The sequence below is a fragment of the Equus quagga genome, chromosome 18, assembly GCF_021613505.1.
Source record: "Equus quagga isolate Etosha38 chromosome 18, UCLA_HA_Equagga_1.0, whole genome shotgun sequence".
Taxonomy (NCBI): domain Eukaryota; kingdom Metazoa; phylum Chordata; class Mammalia; order Perissodactyla; family Equidae; genus Equus; species Equus quagga.
Window position 1 is genome coordinate 1,022,113 of NC_060284.1, and position 23,159 is coordinate 1,045,271.

General features: G+C 39.8%; 1 protein-coding gene and 1 long non-coding RNA gene across 9 annotated transcripts in view; one reads left to right on the plus strand and one right to left on the minus strand.

Annotated features, from left to right (window-relative positions):
- NFIA (nuclear factor I A) overlaps positions 1–23,159 on the plus strand; it is a 343,081-nt gene that overhangs the window by 164,702 nt on the left and 155,220 nt on the right. For 6 of the 8 annotated variants that reach the window (XR_006886030.1, XM_046645541.1, XM_046645542.1 and 3 more), the window contains one exon: positions 13,504–13,569. The exons of 1 other annotated variant lie outside the window; for it this stretch is intronic. Coding sequence is in view for 6 of the 7 variants with exons in the window: in XM_046645541.1 (XP_046501497.1) it covers positions 13,504–13,569 (66 nt within the window). In the remaining variant the exon portion in view is untranslated. Of the gene's footprint in view, positions 1–13,210; positions 13,250–13,503; positions 13,570–23,159 lie in introns of those variants that run through there. One more of the 8 variants, XM_046645543.1, reaches the window with a different exon arrangement.
- Positions 321–13,199, minus strand: LOC124229954 (uncharacterized). Its single transcript, XR_006886033.1, has 3 exons — positions 12,945–13,199; positions 12,356–12,521; positions 321–454 (listed from the first exon to the last, which is right to left on the minus strand). It is a non-coding gene; the product is annotated as an uncharacterized LOC124229954 (long non-coding RNA).

Sequence of the window (23,159 nt, forward strand, 5' to 3'; positions counted from 1 at the left end):
GATTTTTTGGGAAATCGTTTGGGTAGATATAACAAGAAAAAATTGTCCCAAAGTTACTAAATAGAAAAGTCTCATGAAATTATGTGCTGTTCTGGGGGTGATAGCCAGAATCAAAGGCAGTGAGAGGATTGCCATCATCCTTCATCCCTTCTTCTGCATCATTTCTGTGTAGGCTGTGCTGCTGCCGTTCCATCCATGCCTCAGTACAACCTGATGGTTCAGAGATGCTGTGCAGGACATTACTTCACCTTTCATCCCTGAAGAAACTCTGATTTTTTGCTTGTAACTTTTCTCTTGTCTGTTGCAAATAAAATTTCCTGTCTCACTTGAAGAATTGCTATTTCTAACTCTGTTCAAAACAATACCACTTCTTCTGTTACCTGATTCTTTTTTCTTTTTACTGTTTTTCTTTTTCATTGTTTTCCCCACTTGTAATTTATTTTTATCTTCTTCTCTAGTAACAAAAATAAAACAAGACAGAGTTTAGAAAAGATACTCGTTGATTTTGAACAAAAATGAGTTTATCACTGTTTCTTCTTTGCTTATCTTAAGATTGTAGATCTGAAAGGACAGAGGTGACACTGAAATCACTCTGGACTACAGGTTAGGGCCTTGGCTCTGTGAATGCGGCAGGGGTGTACATATTGCTGCATGAAGCCCAGCAGGGATGGGGTATGGGGTGAGGTTGCGTGAAAATGAGGGTGTGATTTGCAGATAGGACTGCTTGCTCTTGATACCCAAGCTTCCCTGTGAGCTTCTGCTTGTTCAAAAACTTGGAAAAACCATGTTCATTATGTCCAAAAAATTGGAAAAACCATGGAGCCCAGAGATTTGTCATTTTTCTTGAATATAAAACAAACAGATGAGCCGTTTCCTATGGTAGAAATCACTACCTCCACTATCCTCCTCTGATAAACTTTGGAAGGGATTCTAATTGAGAGAAACTCCCTGTTCCCATCACCAGTGGGGTGGGGGCGGGGGCGGAAGTAGCTACTCTTAAACAACAAGGAACATGCGCTTTTACAGATAGTACAGAGTTGAATGAGTTTATGAGCTACCTCAGGACTGAATAAAAAGCTCACAATGCTTTGCACACAGTAGGTGATCAATAAATGTTTGATGGACTGAAATAAACAAGCTTCTTCCTCCTGAGAATAATTTAGAGTGATAATGATTTTTAAAAAGTGAATCAGAGTAAAGTTCCAATCACCCACTTAAACAGTTTGATGAAGAGAAGTTGTTAAAGTAGCACCTATATTAGAGACTTCCCAGAAACATGATTTTTTAAATCAAAATAAATCCAGGTGACAAATAAGAAGCTTTTTTTTTTTTTTTTTAAGCACATGCTGAAGATCGTTCATTTAGCTAATCCTACCCAAACTATACTAGGTGTTGTATGGAAGACAATTCAATTTTAGGATTATTACTAAGCAAATTCCTCACCCATACTGAGTTACTGAAATGGAAAATACTTATCTCCCACCCAACATAACCACAGAAAAGGATGTAGATTGCATCCTTAAATGGAAACAGAAATGACACCTTACATGAAGGTGAGAGCACATAAGCTCAACCGGGCTTAAGTGGGTAGGACCCGTGACCTATGGTGGACTCCCGAAAGCCTTCCCAGATAGCAAGGCTACATAAGCAAATTCATGTCTTTTAATTATCTGGGTTTGTTTTTTGCTTGTTATGCAGGATGTTTACAGTTTTCTCATTTGTATCAACTCACACATTTTTGAAATTTCATAATTTACTATAGTTTTGGGTGTAGATTAAAGTTCACTGACTAATCTTTTCAGCATGTTCAACTGCTCCATGGTATGAAGATACACAGAGCTTGATGACTTCCAAGTGTGGCTCAAACATCCAAAGCACTTGAGATTAGCACCTTGTGAAGACATTTTAAATATTGTACTGCAATTAATTTTAAATAACTTAGCACTGCATATGTCAGGGAGAAAGCCATGATGGGATCCAAATGGGAACTCCTAAAAGTGAAATGATTCCATGCATTGAAGTCATTTTATCTATCTTAAAGACATGGAAGCAAAACATGGATGAATGTTTCTACTTCTAGAAGGCTTGGGTGAATTTCTAAAAAGTGAGACATCATTCGAACTTTATTATGGTAATATGAGAAGTCTGAGGACCATTTTCCAGTGGACCAAATGAGTGATAACTCTGTATATTTATAACTCCGTATAAATAAGTAAGACTTACGTCTTACAGGTTCAGAAACTAAGTTATTAGAGAAAAGTTAGTCAATGTGGAAATTGAAAGCACATTTATTTGAAAGATATATAAGAGAAGGTATATCTGAAATATTTTTTTAAAAGCATTGTCCTAAATCCTAGGATCTAGGACCTAGACTAAATTAATTCTTTAAGGATACCTTTTTCAGTAGCTCCTAAAACAAAGTTTTCTGGTGTTCTGGATCACATAATGGATCAAGATATAAAGAGAAAACATTGTTTATGGGATTCTGTGGTTAGGGTTGGGCAAGTTACTGAAGATAAACATTTGCAACTCTTAGTGGGCTATTTGTGGTCATTTATAAAGTAAAGAAGAGACTGTCTTTGACTTATTATGGTTATTGCACTCAATGATCAGCAGCAAATGAAGAAATATCACCTAGTCTCTTTTGATGAAATGGGGATCTCAGCCTTGAATGCAGCCAGAAGACCAATACCTGGATTGCTTAATAATCTGTTTCAAGTTAGAACTTTAGGGCTGGAAAGAACCTTTACAGGATCCCTCACCTCTCATTCTGGTCCTGAATTGAGGACCTTTCAGAAAGCAGGCCTTCTCATTCTGCTGGGTCTCTGCTCGCCACCTGGAATATACCACCATCCAGTCATGCAGTCTCCCCAAAGCCAGAAAATCTGCCCAAAAATATCTGTTGCCATTCCCAAGATAGGTCCTGTTGTATTTCTTGGCCCCAAAGAGCTATTTTTTCACCTTCTGATTTTAATCCCACTTCAACAAATGCCTATTAGCTCCAGATAGTGTGCTGTCTGGCAATAAAAATGATGAGGCAGGAAATAAAAGTAAGCAAGTCAATGTGAATCTTTAGCCAGTTTACATCCTGTAGAAAACCTGCTTTGGTGGCAGCTGCAGGTAGCTCCTATCATTTATGAGGCATTTAAATCATGCCATTCAGGTCTCATAATCTGGAACGTCAGGCATTCTGAAGATGAGTACGTTGAAGTTCAGAGAAGCAAAGGGGCCTGTCTGATTCCACGAAGCTGATACAAATGGCCAAAAAGGGGCTCAAAGCCAGGTTCTCTGATTCAAGCCCTTGCCTTTTCATTGTTACGTAGCTGCCTCTGTTAGAGCTGTCGTTTCTTTTAGAGGGAAGATGCTAGGCCTGATCCGGAATAACATTCTGCACGATCTAGGAAATTGTTTCTAAGGGGAAAAAAAATCTGATTTTTAAAAACTGTTTTGATATTTTGTACTATTCCCGACAATGCTAATTATGCAATAATAACTCCATATTTCACTGGGAAGCGCTCTGCCTAAACCTCTGTCTTAATAGAAAAGCTTATCCCACCCATTGCCACTAGTTAGTGTCCAGGCTGCTGTGAGTTCTGTTTCAAAGCCACAGTCAGTGGTCCTGATTGCTGCTATAAAAGCGATTATTATAAAAGTGCACAACAGCGTGTGCTGCACGTTGATTTCCGCAGGATGCAGGCCTTCTTCAGGAGGGGTGTTGCTGAATGCCCTTATCTGACTGACCGAGAGCAGGGACCTTGCCTTTTTAGGTTGCTGTCTGCAGGTGTCCTGGGTGACAGGCACAGAGTAGATGTACTGATGAATGGGGTGAGCAGGCCCAAAGAAAGGAAATTAAAAAGAAGCAGTGCCGTTTGTCTCGGGAGAATGTTCCAGCATCACTTTCCCCTTTGCTTGAGAGTAGTGGTGTGAAGATTGCTAACACTGCCGAAACCCAGACTTGTCCAAAATCTCTAGTTATATCTCTCACCAGTGCTGGAACTCACGAACACACTGGTGACAGTCCTGTTTTCTCGATGCTTCAGGGAAACAAAAGAAACAAAAACCCAGAACTTCCTGATTTACCCAGCCACAAAACCTTCAACCTCATTACAGTGTCTGCATTTTTTAGGATCATTGTTACTCTGCTATCCTCATTCCTAATTCTTTCACAGAATTATTTTCTGGTGATGGATGTGCCAGGATCCAGCCATTTGATTTTTGAGAGTTTCCTTGTTTAGTCACTGGACTTAACATCTCTTCCACCGGGTTTTCTCCCTCCTCCCTCCCTTCAACACCAATTCTTAATTCCCTTTCCTCCTTTTTTCCTTTCCAAGCAGGAAAGTGTCACAGTAAACCCCCTACCTTATCTTCCAGAATTCCATAGGAGCTTAGCTCTGGGGGTCTTCTTCTTGAGGCCTTAACCTTACTTCTAGAGAGTCCTCGTTATCTTTGTCTAAAGGTCATCGTTAAATTGAATAAAAGGAAAGCTGTGTTTTCCTGTCGATGCACAAAGGCTGTATTGACTTCCCTAATCCAGTTTGCTGAGGGTGAGAGAATTAAATTAGATATCTAAGCACAGAAATTGAGACCCTTTGAAAACAAAGATAAGGAGACAAGACTGTATTTTCCTTTTTCCTGGGAGCTCTGGGCTCAAGATTTTGCAGGTGTGTCATCTGATCCATGGCTTGCATCGATCAGAACGGTGCCAATGCATATTTAATTAGCAAGGGGACCCTGGATGCATTATAGCCATCATCCCTATATTGAATGGACTGTCAGACTTTCTACACACTTCTCCACCCCCACCCCCCACCCCAATCCGTGCCCCCTCCCTTGCCTCCTTGTTTGGAAAGCTTCTGCATTTTGTCTGAGCAGCTAAAAAGTTTCTTTGTTTTTAGCTGCTGATGCATACAGCGCCACTGAGGAGAATACAAACAAGTAGGGTCCTAAAGTGTTTATTTTGTCTGGGAAGACAAGCTAAACCAATTCGATTCCTTTGGTAAGATTTTCAAACCCTGTAGAAAACCAACAAGAAAAACGAAACAGAAAGAAATACACTGTTCAACTCTTCATGTGTAGATATTTTTAAGAGTCAGTCATATTAGGATTAAAACAGGATGATCCCAGGATAAATATGTTAATAATAGAATTAAAGATTAAATACTTTTCTATCGAAGTATTCTCTTTTAAAAACTCCTTGTTGTTGATCATTAGATGTGGAATGTTAACAAATTTTTAATTTATCAAATTTGAGTGGTAAAAGTCACCATTCTGTCCTGAGTCTGTCATGCTATTGGGGGATCCAATGATATAGAAAAGTTATTTAAGATAGAAGGTGCCGAAAAGTTAGAGCTGGATGTATCTTTTTTTAAAGTTTTGGAAGTTTCTTAGGCGCTTCTATTGGTGGGGGTTCTTAAAGTGACAGGAGTTTTGGAGTTTTGCCTCAGACGGCTTATGTCTCGAGGTTGTGGTCACTGTTCATTTTCACACAGGTTAAAAAGCCTGAATGCCCAGGCAGAGTGTTGTCTGATAAACAGATGTAATGCACCGACTCTGCTCAGAATAAAGAGCAGCACACTGTGAGCACACGCTCAGGACTCCTTCACACTCATCAGCCTGGTTAGCTCAGAGTTCTCGTCTCCAGTCTACTTTTGAGGTAGCTTCTTGCTGGTGAAGTAACAAGGAATTTTTTTCTTGCTGCAATTTGCTGCAGAGAGTCTTGGGAAATTCATTTGCATACATCTTGTTACAAAGACTGACTACTTCCTGGCTGAGACAAAGTGTGGCCTGATAAACAGACTTAACACACAAATGTCTGTCTGGAATAAACAACAGCAAGCTGAGATTTACATTTCCATTATCAGTGATAATCTCTTTCCCAGCATATGGGAATTAAGGACCTTTTCTTTAAAACCAGGACTGTGATGCTGATGTTTTTATACCAGACGTGTCATGTGTGGATTGGGGTTGAATTTTTAAAAGAAACAACTTGTTTGGATAGAAAGATTTATATTATAGAGGTAAACGTACACTTCTTTTTTTGGCACCTTATGGTTTTACAACTGGGTTTTCTTGCATTCTTTTATTTGATCCACACAACAATTCTGTTAAGTTACACAAAATAGTCATTAGTGTCCCCATTTTACAGATGAAGAAGCCGAGATCCAGAGCAGTTATATAGCTGAGATTTTTTAGGACACCATCTCTTTATCGTTTCATGCTCCTTTCAGTAGTGAAATACGAACGCAATAAAAGTTAATACTGGGGCCAGCCCTGTGGCCGAGTGGTTAGGTTCACGAGATCCGCTGCCGTGGCCCAGGGTTTCGCTGGTTCGGATCCTGGGTACGGATATGGCACTGCTTGTCAGGCCACGTTGAGGCAGCATCCCACGTGCCACAACTAGAAGGACCTGCAGCTAAGATACACAACTATGTACTGAGGGGATTTGGGGAGATAAAGCAGAAAAAAAAAAAGACTGGCAGCAGTTGTTAGCTGAGGTGCTAATCTTAAAAAAAAAAAAAAGTTAATACTTAGAGTACTAACTTACCCTAAATAGCATGGTTAGCCTCAACAGATGGCATTTTATTATTTTAATAAATATGCTTACGGATATCCAGATACATGAAAATAATGCATATGTACTATAACTTAATTATACATCATTTTCATTTGATTCATTTGTTTTTATAGGGTGAAAGTTTACGGGGAAGTTTTCTACTTTAAGTTGTATAGATGATTATGTGAGTAATCTTTAAGCATATATTCTTTTGTTTAAGAACTCCAAGAACTTACTGTTATAATTAATATTGTTTTTGAAAAAGTGACTAAAAAGGGGAAATTGAACACAATTCTGATACACAATAATGTTATAGTGATGGCTTTTTAAGTAGGTCTCTGTCTACACATGAGTGGGTTGGTGACCAGGTTGACTCAATAACTTGAGTTCTTAATTGATCAACATGTCACTATCACATGTCAACACAGCTCCTGTTATGGGAAAAACAAAATTCAAAGTGATTGCCTATTATCATTACCTAAATTAATTTTAGTCATAGACCCTTTTCAAAGAAAATGTAAGAAGTTATAAATTTAATATCATGCTTGCATATCTTTTAGAATCACCATATTCTTGCTACTGACTTCATTTATAACTTCACTGAAAAAGCTGATCATTACTTGAAATCAGCCCCATGCAAAGATTGAAGGTTTAAAGATTGAGTCATTTTGTCATTACTTTCAGAGTGACTGAATTTGTAATTTTTAGAGCTTAGAAATGATTCTCCTCACTGTCATAACACAATAGTTATGCCATTTAATTTTTTCTGTCAGCGTATTAAAACCGTATATCATTCCCCAACCTCCTTGTGCACATAGAAAATAACACATTTATGAGTAGGTGATAAGACAGTTGAATCGCTTCAACCTAAATAGTCTCGTCATCATCCACAGTCCCTACTAAACAGATGGGCCTCGAATACCAGCATTAATGCCAAAAATTCTATTTCCTGCAAATTTAATATTTCACAAATTCTTCAGAAAGGCATTTTAGAAAAAGTTTCAAGAAAGAAAATGGTAGAGACCTAGATTAGATGACACTTTTAAGTATGCCCTGAAAATGTGATACGAGGGAGTGGCAAGAAGTGGGTCCCCTGAGCAGCTGGCAGCCCCGGGTGGTCGCGTGGAGCTCTTCCAAGTCACTGCTGCATGAGCATAGCCTTCCCACTCCTGTCCAAATCTGGATTCAAGGAGATGAGGGCCAGTGTGCCCAGACCAGCCTGGTCCTTTGGAACAAGGGCTCTTCCTCTGCCACGTCTCCCCGTCTCCCTTCCGGGAGGAGGGTTCCTATGTGTGCTTTCATTACCGCAGTTATCGTGTACACACATCCACGCAAACACTCAATTCTGGCTTCCTGGGACCGTTAATACTGGTCACGTTTTGCATTTTAAATACAGTAAAGACAAGACTTCCCATTTAGAGAACCGTGGAGTGTTTCCATTTTCAAAGCTATGAAAACTTTTATGGTGTGACTCACCTCATAATTTATCTGTTTTAAAAACTAGGTTATTGTGAGTTAATTTTTCAAGTGCCCACAGTTGTCTGTGTTAATTGACATTAAATATTGGTTTGGTTATTTACTAAGCTTAAAGGATTTTATCCATTCTCTGGAAATGCTAATAATTGAATATTTTTACTGGTCCAGATTTAATGATGGTATTACAAATATCTGTTTGTTCTTTGCAAGACCACTATGGACTGTATTTAACTGGTGGTATTCATTGGTGTTTACACATATGCTACAAATTGTATATGTACATAAATGTACCTGTACACTGAAATTCTACATTCTCAAAGATTTTTCAAATATTTCCTCATACGTTGGTCTTTATGGTCAAGGTGATACTGGAAAAAATAGGCAGTATTTCTAAATATTTTAAAGTATTGCAATAATATTTCTCTTACACTTGCAGCTATGAGACTAATAAGCAAAATGTGGCTATCATAGCCATTTGATTTTCTTGATTTTCTTAGTGTAATAAACATGTTATAAGACTAGAGTAATTCTAAACCTTACACTACCAACTAGACGTAGGATTGTTTTCCATTATAACATATGGGGAAAATGAATCTTGATATTCTCTGGCCTGACGCGTCTTTCCAAACCATAAGAAACAAAAACTTACTTAAATTCTGGACATCTTTAAGGACTAATTCTAGAGGGTAGCAGTTTATTGTATTCAGAGTATAATCGCCCTTATTTCTTATGTTCCTTTGCTCCAACAATGGTCCTCACTCTTCATTTATTTGCAGGAAAGTATTCATTCCTGTCTTTGCCTTTTCTGTCTCACACTATACACAACCCCAGCGCTGTTAGATGGCATCTCACTGTATTTCTTTCACTGGGTTAACTCGTTTCTGGATGCCTTAAGGTTTCTTCATATCACCTTTTAGTTTATGGGATTTAAAAACTGGACACAAAATTCTAACAGAGGCTTTTCAAACTTCATCTTTAGCCAAAGCATTATGCACCTAGGGAGGTTGAAAACTAGGGTAAATTATTTTTTGAGTGGAACCAGAATTTGTACTTTCGTGGTCTACAGACTTTTGTTGCCATCACGTAGACCAAATAGGAATTACACTGGTTTATTTGAGGGCAGGAAGGGCTCTTCACCGTAGCGCATCTGTCTTTCCTTTATCAGTTACTCACAACAACAGTTGTTAGGATTCTGAGGTGCTTTCGGGCATCAGATGTGGCAGATTTCTCTTATCCTTGCACTTTTCGAATACTTGAGATATTCCTCTGTTGCCCATCATGTTAGCTTTCGCACGTTTCTGGGGGGCCTCCTCTGTGTTAGACACTGTTTTCAGCTCTCATTATTCGGAGGTGGCCTCCTGTGCTGTCGGCCAGGGGATCATAAGAGGTGTTTGTCCGCAACGTCTAACCACCATGCAACGTTTCCCACCTACGAACCAAAGGGACGTGCCTCTCTCTCCCTCACCAGGCCCCACGAAGTGGGACGTCAAGCAGAAAGAAAGGCCTTGTTTGCTCTCCTTTTTCATTTTCTAAGTCCTAATCCCCTTTTAGTGTGAACTGAGTGCATTCAGTCACTGGCAGTGGTTCAGTGTTAGAAAGCCAAACAAGTGAAAAATCCGTCTCTTTAGTTGAGCAGATATTGGATCCTTGGCCAGGCCAGGCACCCTTGGAAGCCCAGGGCAGCAGGGGGGACAGGACAAGAGAAAGAAAGGGACTCTTTTCTCAGAGCCCAGTTTCTCCTAGGAGATAACTTAAAATCCCTGTGGTACAATATAACAGAAGTGGCAATGGAAGAGAGAGGTGTACAATGAGAGCAGGATGTTTTCTTCTAGGTTGAGCACAGAGAAGATTTAGCAACATTCCATCTTTGCTTCATGCCGAAAGAACTTAAAATACGTGGAAGTGGTATCTGTGTTTTGCCTGATCAGTTTCACCATGTTGACATGTCTCTGTCCTCCTTCGCCTTTCCCAAAGGAGTGCTGTCTGAGGTTCCATGCTTAAGGGAGCAGAAGCGAGGTTGGGAGCCAGAATATGCAGAGAAGTAGCAAATCCCGTCCGAGGTTTCTGTTCTTGTGTTGCACCACTTTATGAAAGCAAAGACTAATATGCAGGCCTTAGGATTTATTTTACTCCTTTCCCTAGTGGTTCTATTGATAGTGGAATGTCTTTGAGTACTCCAGCAGTATAGATGTAGGCGCCGTAAAAATGCACAGATAGATGGCCAGCGGTTCAATTAGGAGGTCTCAGCTCAGCCTCCTACATGCAAGCCTTGTCTATTTTAGGGTTAAATTTCTGCTCATAAGTTTTTTAAAAACCAAAAGAAACATTGCTTTTCAAGCTTAGGTTGAAGTCTAGGGTTCCTTAAACAAAAAACAAATCCCTAGATGGGAAAAAACATTGATAACCCTAATGTACTTCCTCACAATAGCATTTCCAACTCCGTTTAAACACACTTTAAATAATATTCTCTTCATTATAATATACAGATCTGCTGGCTTTCAACTAGTGAACCAGAGAAAGTCCCTGCCAGATATAAGATATGAGATATGGCATCCCATTCTAGGCAATTTGGGTTTGTTTTCTGCGACCTCTAAATATTTCCGGTGGTGGGACTCAACTGACCATGTGATAACTGTACGAGAGAATAAGACGTAAAGTTACCTCTACCACGTATAAAAAGAGAGAAGTAAGTTAATTGTTAACCTTCATGACAGCATTTTAATGCAAATGCCTAAGAGAGATCTTTCATTTGTATCCATTACGTACGGGTAGAAATTAATTTGTAATTCTGGTCGTCTGGTTGTCTCCATACTGAACAGCGTTGGTGACCTTTTGCGATACCAGAGAAAAAGTCTGTGTGTCCTCAGCATAGAACAGCTCCGGGACGGGGTCATTTTGTTCCTTGTTGGTTCAAAACAGAAACGGCATTAACGGCCATGGTAGAAAATAATTAGCCAAGTTTTTAGGTCATTTAAGTTTTCTGGTAGATCTCTGGCTTTGCCTGTCCCTTACTAGGACATTGTACTTCAGTATGCGGTCCTCAGATGGATAACACTGTCTCTGGCTTTTGAATAAAACTGGAGAAATTAAATCCCGTTTTCAGTGTGGCCAGATGCCTCCTGCAGTGTCTGCGCCGAGCTTTCGCGGGAGCGGCCCCTCCTGGACCAGCCCTGAGCCTGTTCCCGCCGCTCCTCCTTGGCTGTTGGTTCGCTTCTTTTTCTGTGGCTTTGAATTTAAACTTTCTTTGAACATACCTGGAGCCGTCTTTTGTAGCTGTTCCTGTTTTATCTAATCACGTTACATTTCTATTAAGATGGGTAGTGAGCCAAATGTAAAGAAACGTAAAAAGAACATAGTCCACTTTTAGATTTTTAAAAAAATTTTTTGGATCTCATTATCCTTAATATTAATGGATAAGTATCAGAAAAGTAATTGGCTATTGTGTATTTAAGTTAATTGAGATAAAAAATATTTTTCCATTTGTTCGTGAAGTAGTGATTAATCATACATATATTACACCTGAAGGAATGTCAGCTAAGCTACCACATAGAAAGTTAGGTTTGCTAGTATTACTCCAGAGAAAATGATCTATTTGGCAAAATTTTATATATCTATTTTGGGACACGATCAGGAAGAATTTAACTTTCCATGAAACAAAATTAGGTATTTTCTTTAATTTTAATTATGGATATTGAGGGTTTAAAATTTTCTAGGACAAAAATAATAAAGGTATACCTTTGTCCTAAAACATGTTTAATTATGTCTCAGAATATTTAATTTGTAATTTTTAACAGCAAAATTACAGAACCTTTCCTTAGAAAAAGAGAAGGTGACCATGCCATGCTTTCAAATTGTTTGCTATAAAAGTAATGTTAACTTAGGGAGTTAAAATTTCAAATATGGTCCAATATAAATTTGCATTTCCGACTTTCAGTGAAGGCTTTGTGTTTAATTTTGTGGTTCATTCATATGGATTTCTCTAGAGTTTTTGACCAATAAAGCTTTTTGTTTGTGTCTTCACTATGGTGATTATTACAGGATGATAAAAGCTGTCACTTTGTCAGACTTAAATAAGAATTCATATTTTCACAGTTTTTGCTGTTTGAACCTTTGAATCAATTTTTTCTATAGTCCCCAGATTAAGATCATCTAAAAACTTAAAAATAGACATTTTCTTAATAGTATTTCCCTATAATTAAAATCTTCATTTGCTTACAAGCAGGGAGCCTTTCTAAAGTGATAAATGAGCATTTCTGGAGCTGGGGTCACTAGTAGTGCTGCTTCTTTTTGCAATATCTCCAAGAAAGAGAATGGTAATGCTCTAACCTGTTGGAATAGAAGTAATATTGTCAATGTAGTCACAGTTTAGTGTCATGACCTTTTGATTTTGCGTTGAACCTCTTGCTGAAATGCGGTCAAATTTCAGACAGCCAGTTCTAACTTTGGGAAGTGAAAGTTCCAATCCAGGCTTTCTGGAGATATAGAGGTTTTTCTTAAAAAAAAAAAAAAAATTTTTTTTTTTTATATAATGTTATATACTGTTTCAAGTCCCAGAAAATGTTTTACATCAAAAAATTTTCCCCTTGAAATATTTTTCCTGATTTTTGTCTCCTAGCCCCCAAAAATGTATCATAACTATGCTTACTTCTAATTCTGTGACATTGTTTTGATCTAACTTAACTTTATCTCATTTTAAAGTTAAATGTAATTTTATTTTAAATTATCCCATTTAGAAGTTAAATTAATTGAATTAATTTTTATGGTTTGAAAATGATTGTATTTTTCAAATAAAAAAATAAATGAAATTCAATAAATGTGCACAAGAACCTATTTTTGCTAACAAGCCCTTTTAGGATCTCTCAAATGCATTAGACCAAGAGAAAAATAATACTTATAAAGTGAGGGAACCATGTACCTTTCCGAAGGACGTCTTTGAGTTATCCTGTTATTTCAAGGAAATGCGCTAGAATATTAGGACTCCTGTTTGTAACGGTGTTAGTCTGCATAGTCTGTTGCTGTAACTCACAGCTAAATACCGACAGAACTTGTTACTGTTGTTTGGGTTGCTTTTATATACCAGCTTCAAAATATGTTTTGACACTTTATTATGTTCTGAATCGAGCCTCAGATGTGTGTCGTAAGGAAGGGAGTCTCTTTCAGGCGCTCGTCTGTAAACAATGGAGAGGAGCAGTTTGGAAATGGCCTCGGGAACCATTTCAGGTTAGGATCCCACACAAGCCAGCTGCCCTGGAGGTGTGAGCAGAACCCAGCGTCCTCTGCAGGGGCACGGCTGCTGCTGCTGGGCATTGTCCCTCTCTCTTTTCTAATTTCCTTTCCTTTTTCCCCCATCATGTCATTTCTGTGATGTTCTCATTCCTAGTTTGTGTGCTGGACCTTCTGAGAAAGTCTGGCACCTCTGGTCCACTTTCCCTCACAGAGCCTGTAATTTTTGGCTGTATTTTTATGTTTTTCAGATTCAAGTCAATCTGAAAGTCCCAGCCAGCCAAGTGACGCTGACATTAAGGACCAGCCAGAAAATGGTAAGTTTAGTTTGGGGCTCTAGCTGCGGCTCTGAGAGTGCACAGTAGCCAGCAGCCAGCCAAGTACAAAGGTTTCCCGTCTGCCCTGTGGGCAGCCCACAGCAGGAGCAGCTTTGAGGACTCGAGGCGTTCTTTGGACACTCCAGCAGACCCAGACCCTCTCGCCACATGCTGTCAAGTACACACGAGCGCCTTGGCCCTGGGAAAGTTCGTGGCTATGAGAGAAGCAGAATCTTTTACAGCCTAAGAGAGGAGCCATGGCCTTTTCATTTTATTTCAGTTCCTTTTAAAGTGGCGAATGCCCCACAGTCTTCTTCACTAGTGATTTGAGATCATTGACCAGTAAGTATTTTTGAGGCCTAGTGGGAGTTCAGCGCTTTTCTAATTCCTTTAAGAAAATGATCTCTAATTTTGAAGGCTTTTCCACTTTAAATTGTCTAAAATAAAACAGTAAGGGCACATGACAGTATTAAATTGTCAATTGCATAAATATATAAATTTTCTGTTGTAGGAACTCGATTAAAATAGAATGTATACTTTATATATGAATATAATACTGATAAAATATTGAATTTGTGGTATGCATTCCAAGTGTGAAAAAGATTGTCATAGGTTAGAATTTAAGGTTGAGTAAAACTATCGGTTTCGATAAAACGAGAAGTAAACTAGCTATCGATCTTATGCTAAAAATTGTATTATATACTTTCACAAATATCATCTCATGATTCCACAGAGCTCGTCCTTGGTGGTGTAACTGGAATCTCTAATGGGGATGCTTGACCTTGAGGGGCCTGTGAGGGGCCTGTGGTATCCTGGTTAAAAGCTCAGGTGTTGTCAGACCTGTGTTCAAATTCTGCCTCCACTATTTCTTACTTTGTAATATTGAAGAGGTTATTGAACTTCTCAGGGTATAGATTTATTCCTCATCTTTAAAATAGTAGGGTAATAATATTACCCACCTGTTGAAGAACTAAATAAGATAATATGTACACATTCATATAGTTTATACTAAAAGCATTGTTGGCTGTTGTTCACTATTGCTCATTACTTTTCTTGTCAGTATAATCCACCATATTGCTTTTCACCTACTTAGAATGACCCTCATTCCTCGGGGCTCTCCTCCTGTTATTTTTCTGTGCATTTTCCATTTCTGTCTCCTGATCTTTTGGAATAGGTGGGTAAACTGAATCATGTCAGTATCATGCTACAGAGGATGGAGCTCTCCAGTTAGATATCCTCACGTTAATTTCTCAGGATTTGTTTCATTTCCCAAGCCTTGGAAATTCTTTCTAATGTTGCTGGGCTCCATCTGGCTGTTCCTCTTCTCATCTTGGTGTTTTGGTGGTGATTTTCCTTATCAACGTTGTCTTTTCAAAACAGTCATAAAAAAGAGATCTCTGAAGGCTTCTTTTAGTGTCATAAACTACATCTTATTTTTGCTAACATTTTAAAGTGATATTTATAGACTAGCTCCATTCTTCATTTCCCACCTGGCTTATAGCTGATGTCTGTTTTGTTTTTTTCGTGTATTATATTTATATATAATCTGCCTGAAGCTGTGTCCAGAGACATTCATTTTATTTTCATTTTTAAGAGTTTGTGGGTGGTAGGGTATATGGCCACCCCTCCAAGTGGCCTGTGATTCATTGTCTTCATGAAGTGGCCAACAAGCGGTTCACACAGAGGTGTAAATTGAGGGCATGAGGGCCTGGCACTCTGTCTGGAGCTGCCTGTGATACTGATCCCAAAAAGCAACCAGGATGGAGCCTGCATTTTTCGGCCAAAGGCACAGAGATATTATCCAAGTTCACTTTTAACCCCAAGTTACTTGGTGCTACCTCAAGGATTCCTGGTACCATTTTGGGGGGATCATGTGAGTTCAAAGAAAGAAAGTATTAATATCTAGGAGAGAGTAATAAAGTCCTTTATTTCAAAGAAAAAGAAGTAGAAGCTGCTTCATGTTTGACAATTCCAACTGAAGGTCAGACTAGAGGAACATCAGCCTCTTTGGGTTCCTCTCTCTGCCTTTTGTCAATCTCAGATGAAGTTATTGGAGGAAAAATGTCTCTTCCCTAGAGACATAGAATCCTCAAAGGAAAATGAATGAAGATTTCAGGACGAAGTACTTATGTGCATTAGATGAAGTTTTGGTGTTGCTTGATCAGGAGTGCTCTTTCTTTCTCATTACCCGGCTTATGGAAGATGAGTTCCTGAAAGTTTCATTTGTTTATTTTGTTTTTGTTGTTAAAGAGGAAACTCTCGTAATGAATCAACAAAACTCTAAGAAAGTTTGGAATCTTGGTGGATGAAGAAGTGACAGACTCTGGTCTTCACATAAGTGGGAACTCATTCCTCCTTCTTTATGTGTATGTGAGGGGAAATAATATTCTTTTTATCCCAGCTCTTGAGGAGAAAGGTAATGGGAAACGAATGGTATTTTCCTAGTAAACCATGAGAAATGGATAGACAAATGGTAACATGCTGTTTCATCCACAACCATAAATGAGGCCATGTAACTTTACCTAAAGTGGATGCAGCTGTTTCTTCCATGCCCAACGAGGTTGTTTTTTCTGTGGAATTTTTGCTTTCTTTTCTTGTACTCCCTTAAGACTCAACTGTAAAGGAAAACAAATCTTGTCCAATTAGAGCATTAGATGGGAATTTTGAAGGAATTATCTGAAGCCCAGAGATAAAATATAAAATTGGTGTACTATAATGATTAAAAACTCTGCCCTTAGAGTCAAACAGACCTGAGTTCAAGTGAAATGGTGGCGGTGACTTTGAATAAACTCTTGCCCCAACCTCGGTTTTCTTTTGAGTAAACTAGGAAAACTAAAAGACCATTCCTCATGAGTATTAAAATGAGAATATGCATGTGAAACAGCGTCATGCCTGTTTCCTGGGAAGGACTCAAGAAAGGTAACCTTTACTTCGCGCTGGTTCTGACACACACCTGTGATGAGTGCACACAGTCGAGGGGTCAAAACCTGGTGCCATGGAGTGGGAGAGGGATTGCATCAGAAGTAAACAAAACTTGTAAAGCGTCCTTTGTGGATACCTGCTCTGTTCTGAATTGTCAGACATAGTCTCCTTGGTTCTGTCCATAATCCCCAAAGGGCCACATCTTACCGTTCGGGTCTCTTCCTCACATCCTGTCACTTCCCAGGGTGGAGAACTACAAAGGCCATTCAGAGTTGCTGGAACCTTCAAATGAGCGCTCAGGATGAAGGTGATCCTGGAAAGAAAAGTCTGCACCTAGATGTCTTTAACCTTAGCTGAGTTTTTCTTTGGCACAAACCAAATAGAATCTGTCTTATTAAAAACTATAAACTGATTAAGGGTAGGATTCATGACAAGTTCCTTTTATGACAGTCTTGCACAGTATGTAGTTCTGTGCCTTGAACTTAGTAGGCCCCTGGTATTTATTTGCTTAATAAATAATAAGTAGATGAATATGTTGTTGTTATCCCCAAATATTTTTTGAGTGTCTGCTCACTGCTTATTTACCAAGAAGTTCTTAAGGAAAAAAAAACATTAATTAAAAAACCCTGGAGAAGCTGAAAGTCTAATTTGGGTGTAGGGGAAAGTTGTAGGCAGACACATGGGCATACGTACACAGATATGACCAATAGCACCAGGAGGCCAAAGCTGGGGCCTGCCCTAGTGGCCACAATAGATCAAGTTGTTGCTCCGCCCTGCCCCTTCAGTGAGCAGCTGTGATCGGATGTGTGAAGTGCCATCCTGTTAGCTTATGCAGGATTACCCCAGGGAATGCATCCCAACAGAGTTCTCAGTCTGACTGGTATCAATCAATTAATCCTTTTGCATATTTCTGGGTTTTCAAGAGCTCCTGAAGGTTTTAAGCCTTGTTTGTCCGACTTTGAGTTAGAACGTCTATTCAGACCACCTTTGTGAATTCCCATGATATTCTTTGGCTACGGTTAAAAGCATTTATAGGACAGAACATTTGAAGTACCTGCTCGATGTTTACAGGGCCTGTGGACGGTTCTCCAAAGCTTGCGTTCTGTGGTGCATCAGGGCAGTCATTAATGAGGGAAAAGCTCAGGTGAGAGCCCTCCTCCTTAATTCAGGGCTTCTGCAGGGCCACGTGGAGTCACTGTCTCAGGCTAGCACAGTCCGACACGGGCACCCAGCAAGCACGCTCCCCCCGGGACTCACTGTGAAAGCACCCTCCAAGGAAAGACGAAGATACGAGACTCCCTTTTCAGAAAAGAAAAGCTGTGTTCACGTGGTTTTTTCCCCCTATTTTCTCTCTCTCGTCACCTGCGCAGCCTGCTAATAATAACTTCACCTTAGTGGTTTCTAAAATGTGATATTTATGACCGGGAAGCACAGTTGATGTTTGGATGATTTTCTGTGGGCTTAGTCCTGGTGGTGGTTCCTCGTTTATCTAGTAGTTGCACGTATGTTGGTGGCTTCAGCCTCAGATGGGCCTTTGCAGTCGGTGGAAGGCCGTTCTTGCCCCAGATTTTGAAAATTTCCAGCTTTACCTGCCAGTTTGAAAATCACCTGTAATATTGGTTGAATCTGGCTGTCATACTCACCATCTTCATTTGTGTCCTTCCCGTCTTACATCGTTAAACTGGATATCATTGCTGAATGTTAATAGATGAACAAGGAGTGTGCTTGTCTTCAACCACTGTTGTAGTATCATTATTATCAATTAACTCATTTCTGTGAGTATTTTGAGTATTTCAATATTTATGAAATAACTTCTAAGGTTACTGACTTCTTGACTTAAGATTTGTATGTAGGATTCACTTTGTAATTTGAGGGTGAGGTAAGAGAACTATAAATTTCTGTTTCTCTTTTGGATAAACATTCTTTTATCTGATAATATTCTCTTAAAAAATTGCAGGCCCTCTGCTTTAGCTTTTTTTTTTTTTTTTTTTTTACTATTTCTCAAATATATAGTAGATATATTACAATATTAATAGGTAATGCGAAGGCAAAATAAAATTCCTAGTTCCAGACTCTAAGAATTGTCTCTTAACGCTGGATGGACTTCTTCAAGGAACTGTTTTGATTCATGTGTCATTTTTGTTTGGTCATTTTAAGGATTTTGGAGGCAATGCAACCTTACAGTTTGCATTTTACTGGGAAAGCAGGAACATTCTATCACCATTGACTTGGGTGAATAGAGTTTATCAACATCTCGTAATTTGCATGACTTTCTTTTGTATTTACCTAGCGACTGTTACTTTCTGCAGTGTTCTTTCAAAAACCCTGCAGGGACAGACATAGTAGAGTGACCACCAAAATAGCAGCAATAACAGTAATGATCAATATTCTAAAGTATGTAAAGGTCTCGACTCAGGGAGACATTAAAACCTAAATGACTTGTGGTTTCCAGATATGTCTAATTAAATTCTGACTGATGAATTTTCAGCAGGCAGTGGAGCTGGTCTCTCTTCTTTAAGATTAGACTAGGGAACTAGAATTTGGTTTGCTTTACAATTTTGGTTTAAGGCCAGGTGAATTCTGCTTTGTTAAATATTGTTAGCAGATGTCACCCATCGTTGTTTGCAGAGACTCTTTAGAAATGCCTCCAGACAAAGAACACCCTTGGATCTTGTCTTGTGAAAGATGAGGTACCAGGTGAGGCTGGAGGCTCCCCCACATGCATCCTGTGGTATAGGCTGTGCTGAGCTTTACTCTAGGACCCGGTGTAGTTAAGGAGCCTTTTCAACTGAAAAATAGGGAGGAAATTTGTAGTCATTTTAAAGAAGTGGTTTTACCTCACACATTATGGGTATTTTATTGTCTACATACAGAGGATAATTGGATGAATAGACTTGAAGTGCTTGGCTAGTAGCCAAAATAGGCAGTGTTTTAGACCCTATTCCTCTCATTTCCAAATTCTAAAATGGACTATCTGGGTGGTCTGTTTCAGACATTCCCTGCCCGGCAACCCTTCACACACAAATAGTTACAGAGGAAAGAAGAAATAAAGGGATTTCTTTCTGGTCCTCAAATCCATTTGTGCCTGGACTCTTGTCCCAGGAAAGACAACCTTTCAGCCCATTGGATGTAACATTCCCAGTAGAACAGCATTTTTAAGTGTGTGTTTATAGGTTATATGGGGTTGTGTAAATATATCCATAGATCTTGATTCTAAAAATATGAAGCCATATGATTCATGTAGTATTTGAATTGGGCTCAGAAAAGGAATCACAGAAGGGGCCATCATCCAGTTTCACAGGATGGGAGAAGGTACACCTGGTGTTTGGCTGCAGCTCCATCTGGTATTGCTCTGTTTCCCCTGTAATCAAAGCCTGGAACCGTCCTGATAGGACCCTGTGACAGAGACATCCTTAGAAGACCTGCAGTGTACTTGGAGTGGTCGCTTTCACGTACCTGCCCACCAGTTAAAAAAAATAAGCATGCCTGACTACCAAGGGGGCTAGTTTGGGTCAGGAGTAGTGTATGAGCTTTCCTTACCACAAATAGTAAGGTCTGATTTGACACCTGAGTGTGAATTTGTTGTTTTTAAAGCCTGCGTATTATTTTTTGAAAGGATTTATCCATTTATGGATAATATTAGTAAACTAAATGTAATATAAATAATTTATTTGGGGATTTGGAGTCACTAATCCAGATTGATGAGTTGTCTGCTAGAAAAATTCGTGTGGCCCCAAGGATTTTTGGCACCTCTTCTCTCTACAGCTTCTTCATTCTTTTTCTCTTCTTCAGGTTTTACTCAGCTCCAGGCAGCTCTGTGCCCTTGGCATTAGCTTGTCATTAAAGAAATCTATGGGGACATTGCACATAGAGGTGGGGGGGAGGGGTAATATCTCTCGCAGATGAATCTGCCCTATCTCAGTGTTAATTTCTGTACTTGGTTGATTTTAGTCCAAAGGGAACAAGGAGTCTCATGTGCTTTATCTGCAGGCATCACGGGCGTTGTGTGGCACACGTCCAAAGAGAGAAGTGTAAAGGGTGTTGTGGTGAGGCAAAATGGGAATAGACTTCCAACAACCTCTCCACGAAGGAAAGTCAGTGTTTTCTTTGATCTCTGTAGGTATTTTGCATCCAGAGAGCTTCTCAGCAAGCAGCATGTGTAAACTCAAGAGACGAGCAAGGAAAAAGCCAAATCACAGGTCCCAAATAGGTCAGATCAGCAAGGGAGAGTTACCATTACAAGCCTGACGCCGAGTATCTGTTAAGGAAGTCAGTTGTCAAGTCACTTAAAGACTTGTACCTCAATCTTCTCATAAGTCATTCAGTAGACGGTTATGAAGACTCTGCTGGTACATTTGTACTGTGTACTGGATTCACTGAGGATATACAACGATAGGTCACACATCCTGTCCTTGAGAACCCAATAATCTAGTAAGGGGGAAAGTCTTCATTCATTCATTTGAAAGATATTTATCAAGTGCATTGTAAGAACCACTTAGCAAAACAAAGTCTTTTGCCCCAGTGGCACTTCTAGGGGAGGAGGAGACACTGAACTAGCTTATGTGTATGTAATATGCCAAGTGGTGTTAAGTATTGTGAAGACGAAGCAAGGTAGGGGGATAAACAGTGGACCACACAGGGACTGTTTTACAGAGGGTGGTCTTTTTACAGGCTCTTTCTGGTCTGTTGACATTTGAGCTAAGACCTGACGAAGGTAAAGAGGAGCACCACACAGATGTTAGAGCCTGTTGTTCTGGAAAGAGGGAACAGTGCATGTGAAGGCCCTGAGTGTATTGAAGGAGCAGTAAGGGGACGTGGGGGCGTGAGGGCGTGAGTGAGATTGGGTAGCAGGAAGCCAGATTATATTGGACCTTCTGGGCCAAGGAAAGGACTTGGCAATCCTTGATAAGCCATGGCATGCTCTACAGAGGAATGCATACCAAATCCATCTATTTCTTGATCCAGGGGTTGTGTCTTGAGCCCTACGATGTGTTAGATGCTTCAAGTTCAGGGGTGAGCAAAGCAAAAAGGCCTCTTTCATATGTTGAAGAACGAGACTTGTCTGCCACAGCAGTATCTTTTATGGTCCCAAAGCTGTCCCCTTATGATGAACTATGAAGAGCTGAGTCACCTGCCTGGCATCTTTGGCTTCACATGCCCGCTCGTGCAAATGATTCCTTTTCATTTAAGGGAGGTCTAAATTTGTGGGGCTTCAGCTTCACCCTTATCTCATGAGGCCATTCAGATTGTAAGCCCCCAGGTCTGAAGGACATTTACCACAAAGCTTGATTTTTCTCCCTAGTAGTTGCCAGACTTAGCAAATAGAAATACAAGATGCCAGGTTAAATTTGAATTTCAGGTAAACACTGAATAATTTTTTTAATATTACATGGCTTATACTTATACAAAAAAGTATTCGTTGTTGATCTAAACCAAGTCGCGTATTTTGTCTGGCAGCCAATCCTCACTCTCCACATGCTCCCACACAGGATGCAAGGCAGTAGTAAGAGCAGGGTATGAAAGGGTTTGGTCAGTCTGTGATGATTTCAGTGATCTCAAAGGGTCAGACCACTGGAGTTCAGCCCGCTGAAAGTGAACTTGGAAAGATTACCACCAAGTTCTAATGAACCGACTGATTAAATTCCATTCCTCCTGTATCTGCTGGTAGCACACCCAGTAGTTGTCCTGGAACAACGAGCCACTTGTGTGGCACCGTCAGTAGGTACAATACGTGGTTGAGGGCCACTCTCCCTCCACAAGTGAGCGTGTAAGTTTGATTAGCGGGATATGAATTGAGTGAGCCCTTCGGACAGTGCATGAGTCCCTTCTTCAAATGTAGAGGAAGTGTGCCTTCTCACAAGACCCAGTTATTGGCAGACTATTGCCTCATGAAAGATGATGAAAGCGGAAAACCAGTCAAATAATCAAGCACTGGGAAATTCCGCATTCAGAGGTGAAGTAGAGAAAAGACATTTCAGATAAACTTGAAAACAGAAGGTGCTGTGTTTTTCCTGTGCTGTATGAGAAACTTAATATGTATGTTTTCGTTTGTAATTCAGAACTGTTTCCTGAGTCTGACAAAATTTGCCTGAACGTGTTATAGAACAGGGTGAAATCTTTGTACCCTCCTACTTTATGAAAAAATAATGTTCAGAGCCGGCCTGGTGGCATAGTGTTAAGTTCGTGCACTCTGCTTTGGTGGCGCAGAGTTTGTGGGTTTAGATCCTGGGTGCAGACCCACACGTCACTGTCAAGCCATGCTGTGGCTGCGTCCCACAAAAAATAGAAGACTGGCATAGATGTTAGCTCAGGGCCAATCTTCCTCACACGTGAACAAAAATAATAATTATGTTCACACATTCAAGGAATGTTTTGGAGAGTAGGTTAAACTCTCTCGGCTTTAGAGCCAGATGATGACAAAAATAATGATTTTGGTGATAACAATCGTGATAATAGCTCATGTTCCCTGTGGACTTTCTGGGTGCTGGTCTGTTAGTCTGAGTCCTTCAAGAAGAGTGAGCCCTGATGGGATTAGATGTGCAGGGGTCATTGGGGTAGAACCTGTGAACTGTGAAGGGAGGAGAAAGAGTAGGCAAGGAGAGGCTTCAAATCACAGTACTGATCTGACACCTGTGGAAGGACGAGGGGAAGCAGGGAGGAGGGGGGAG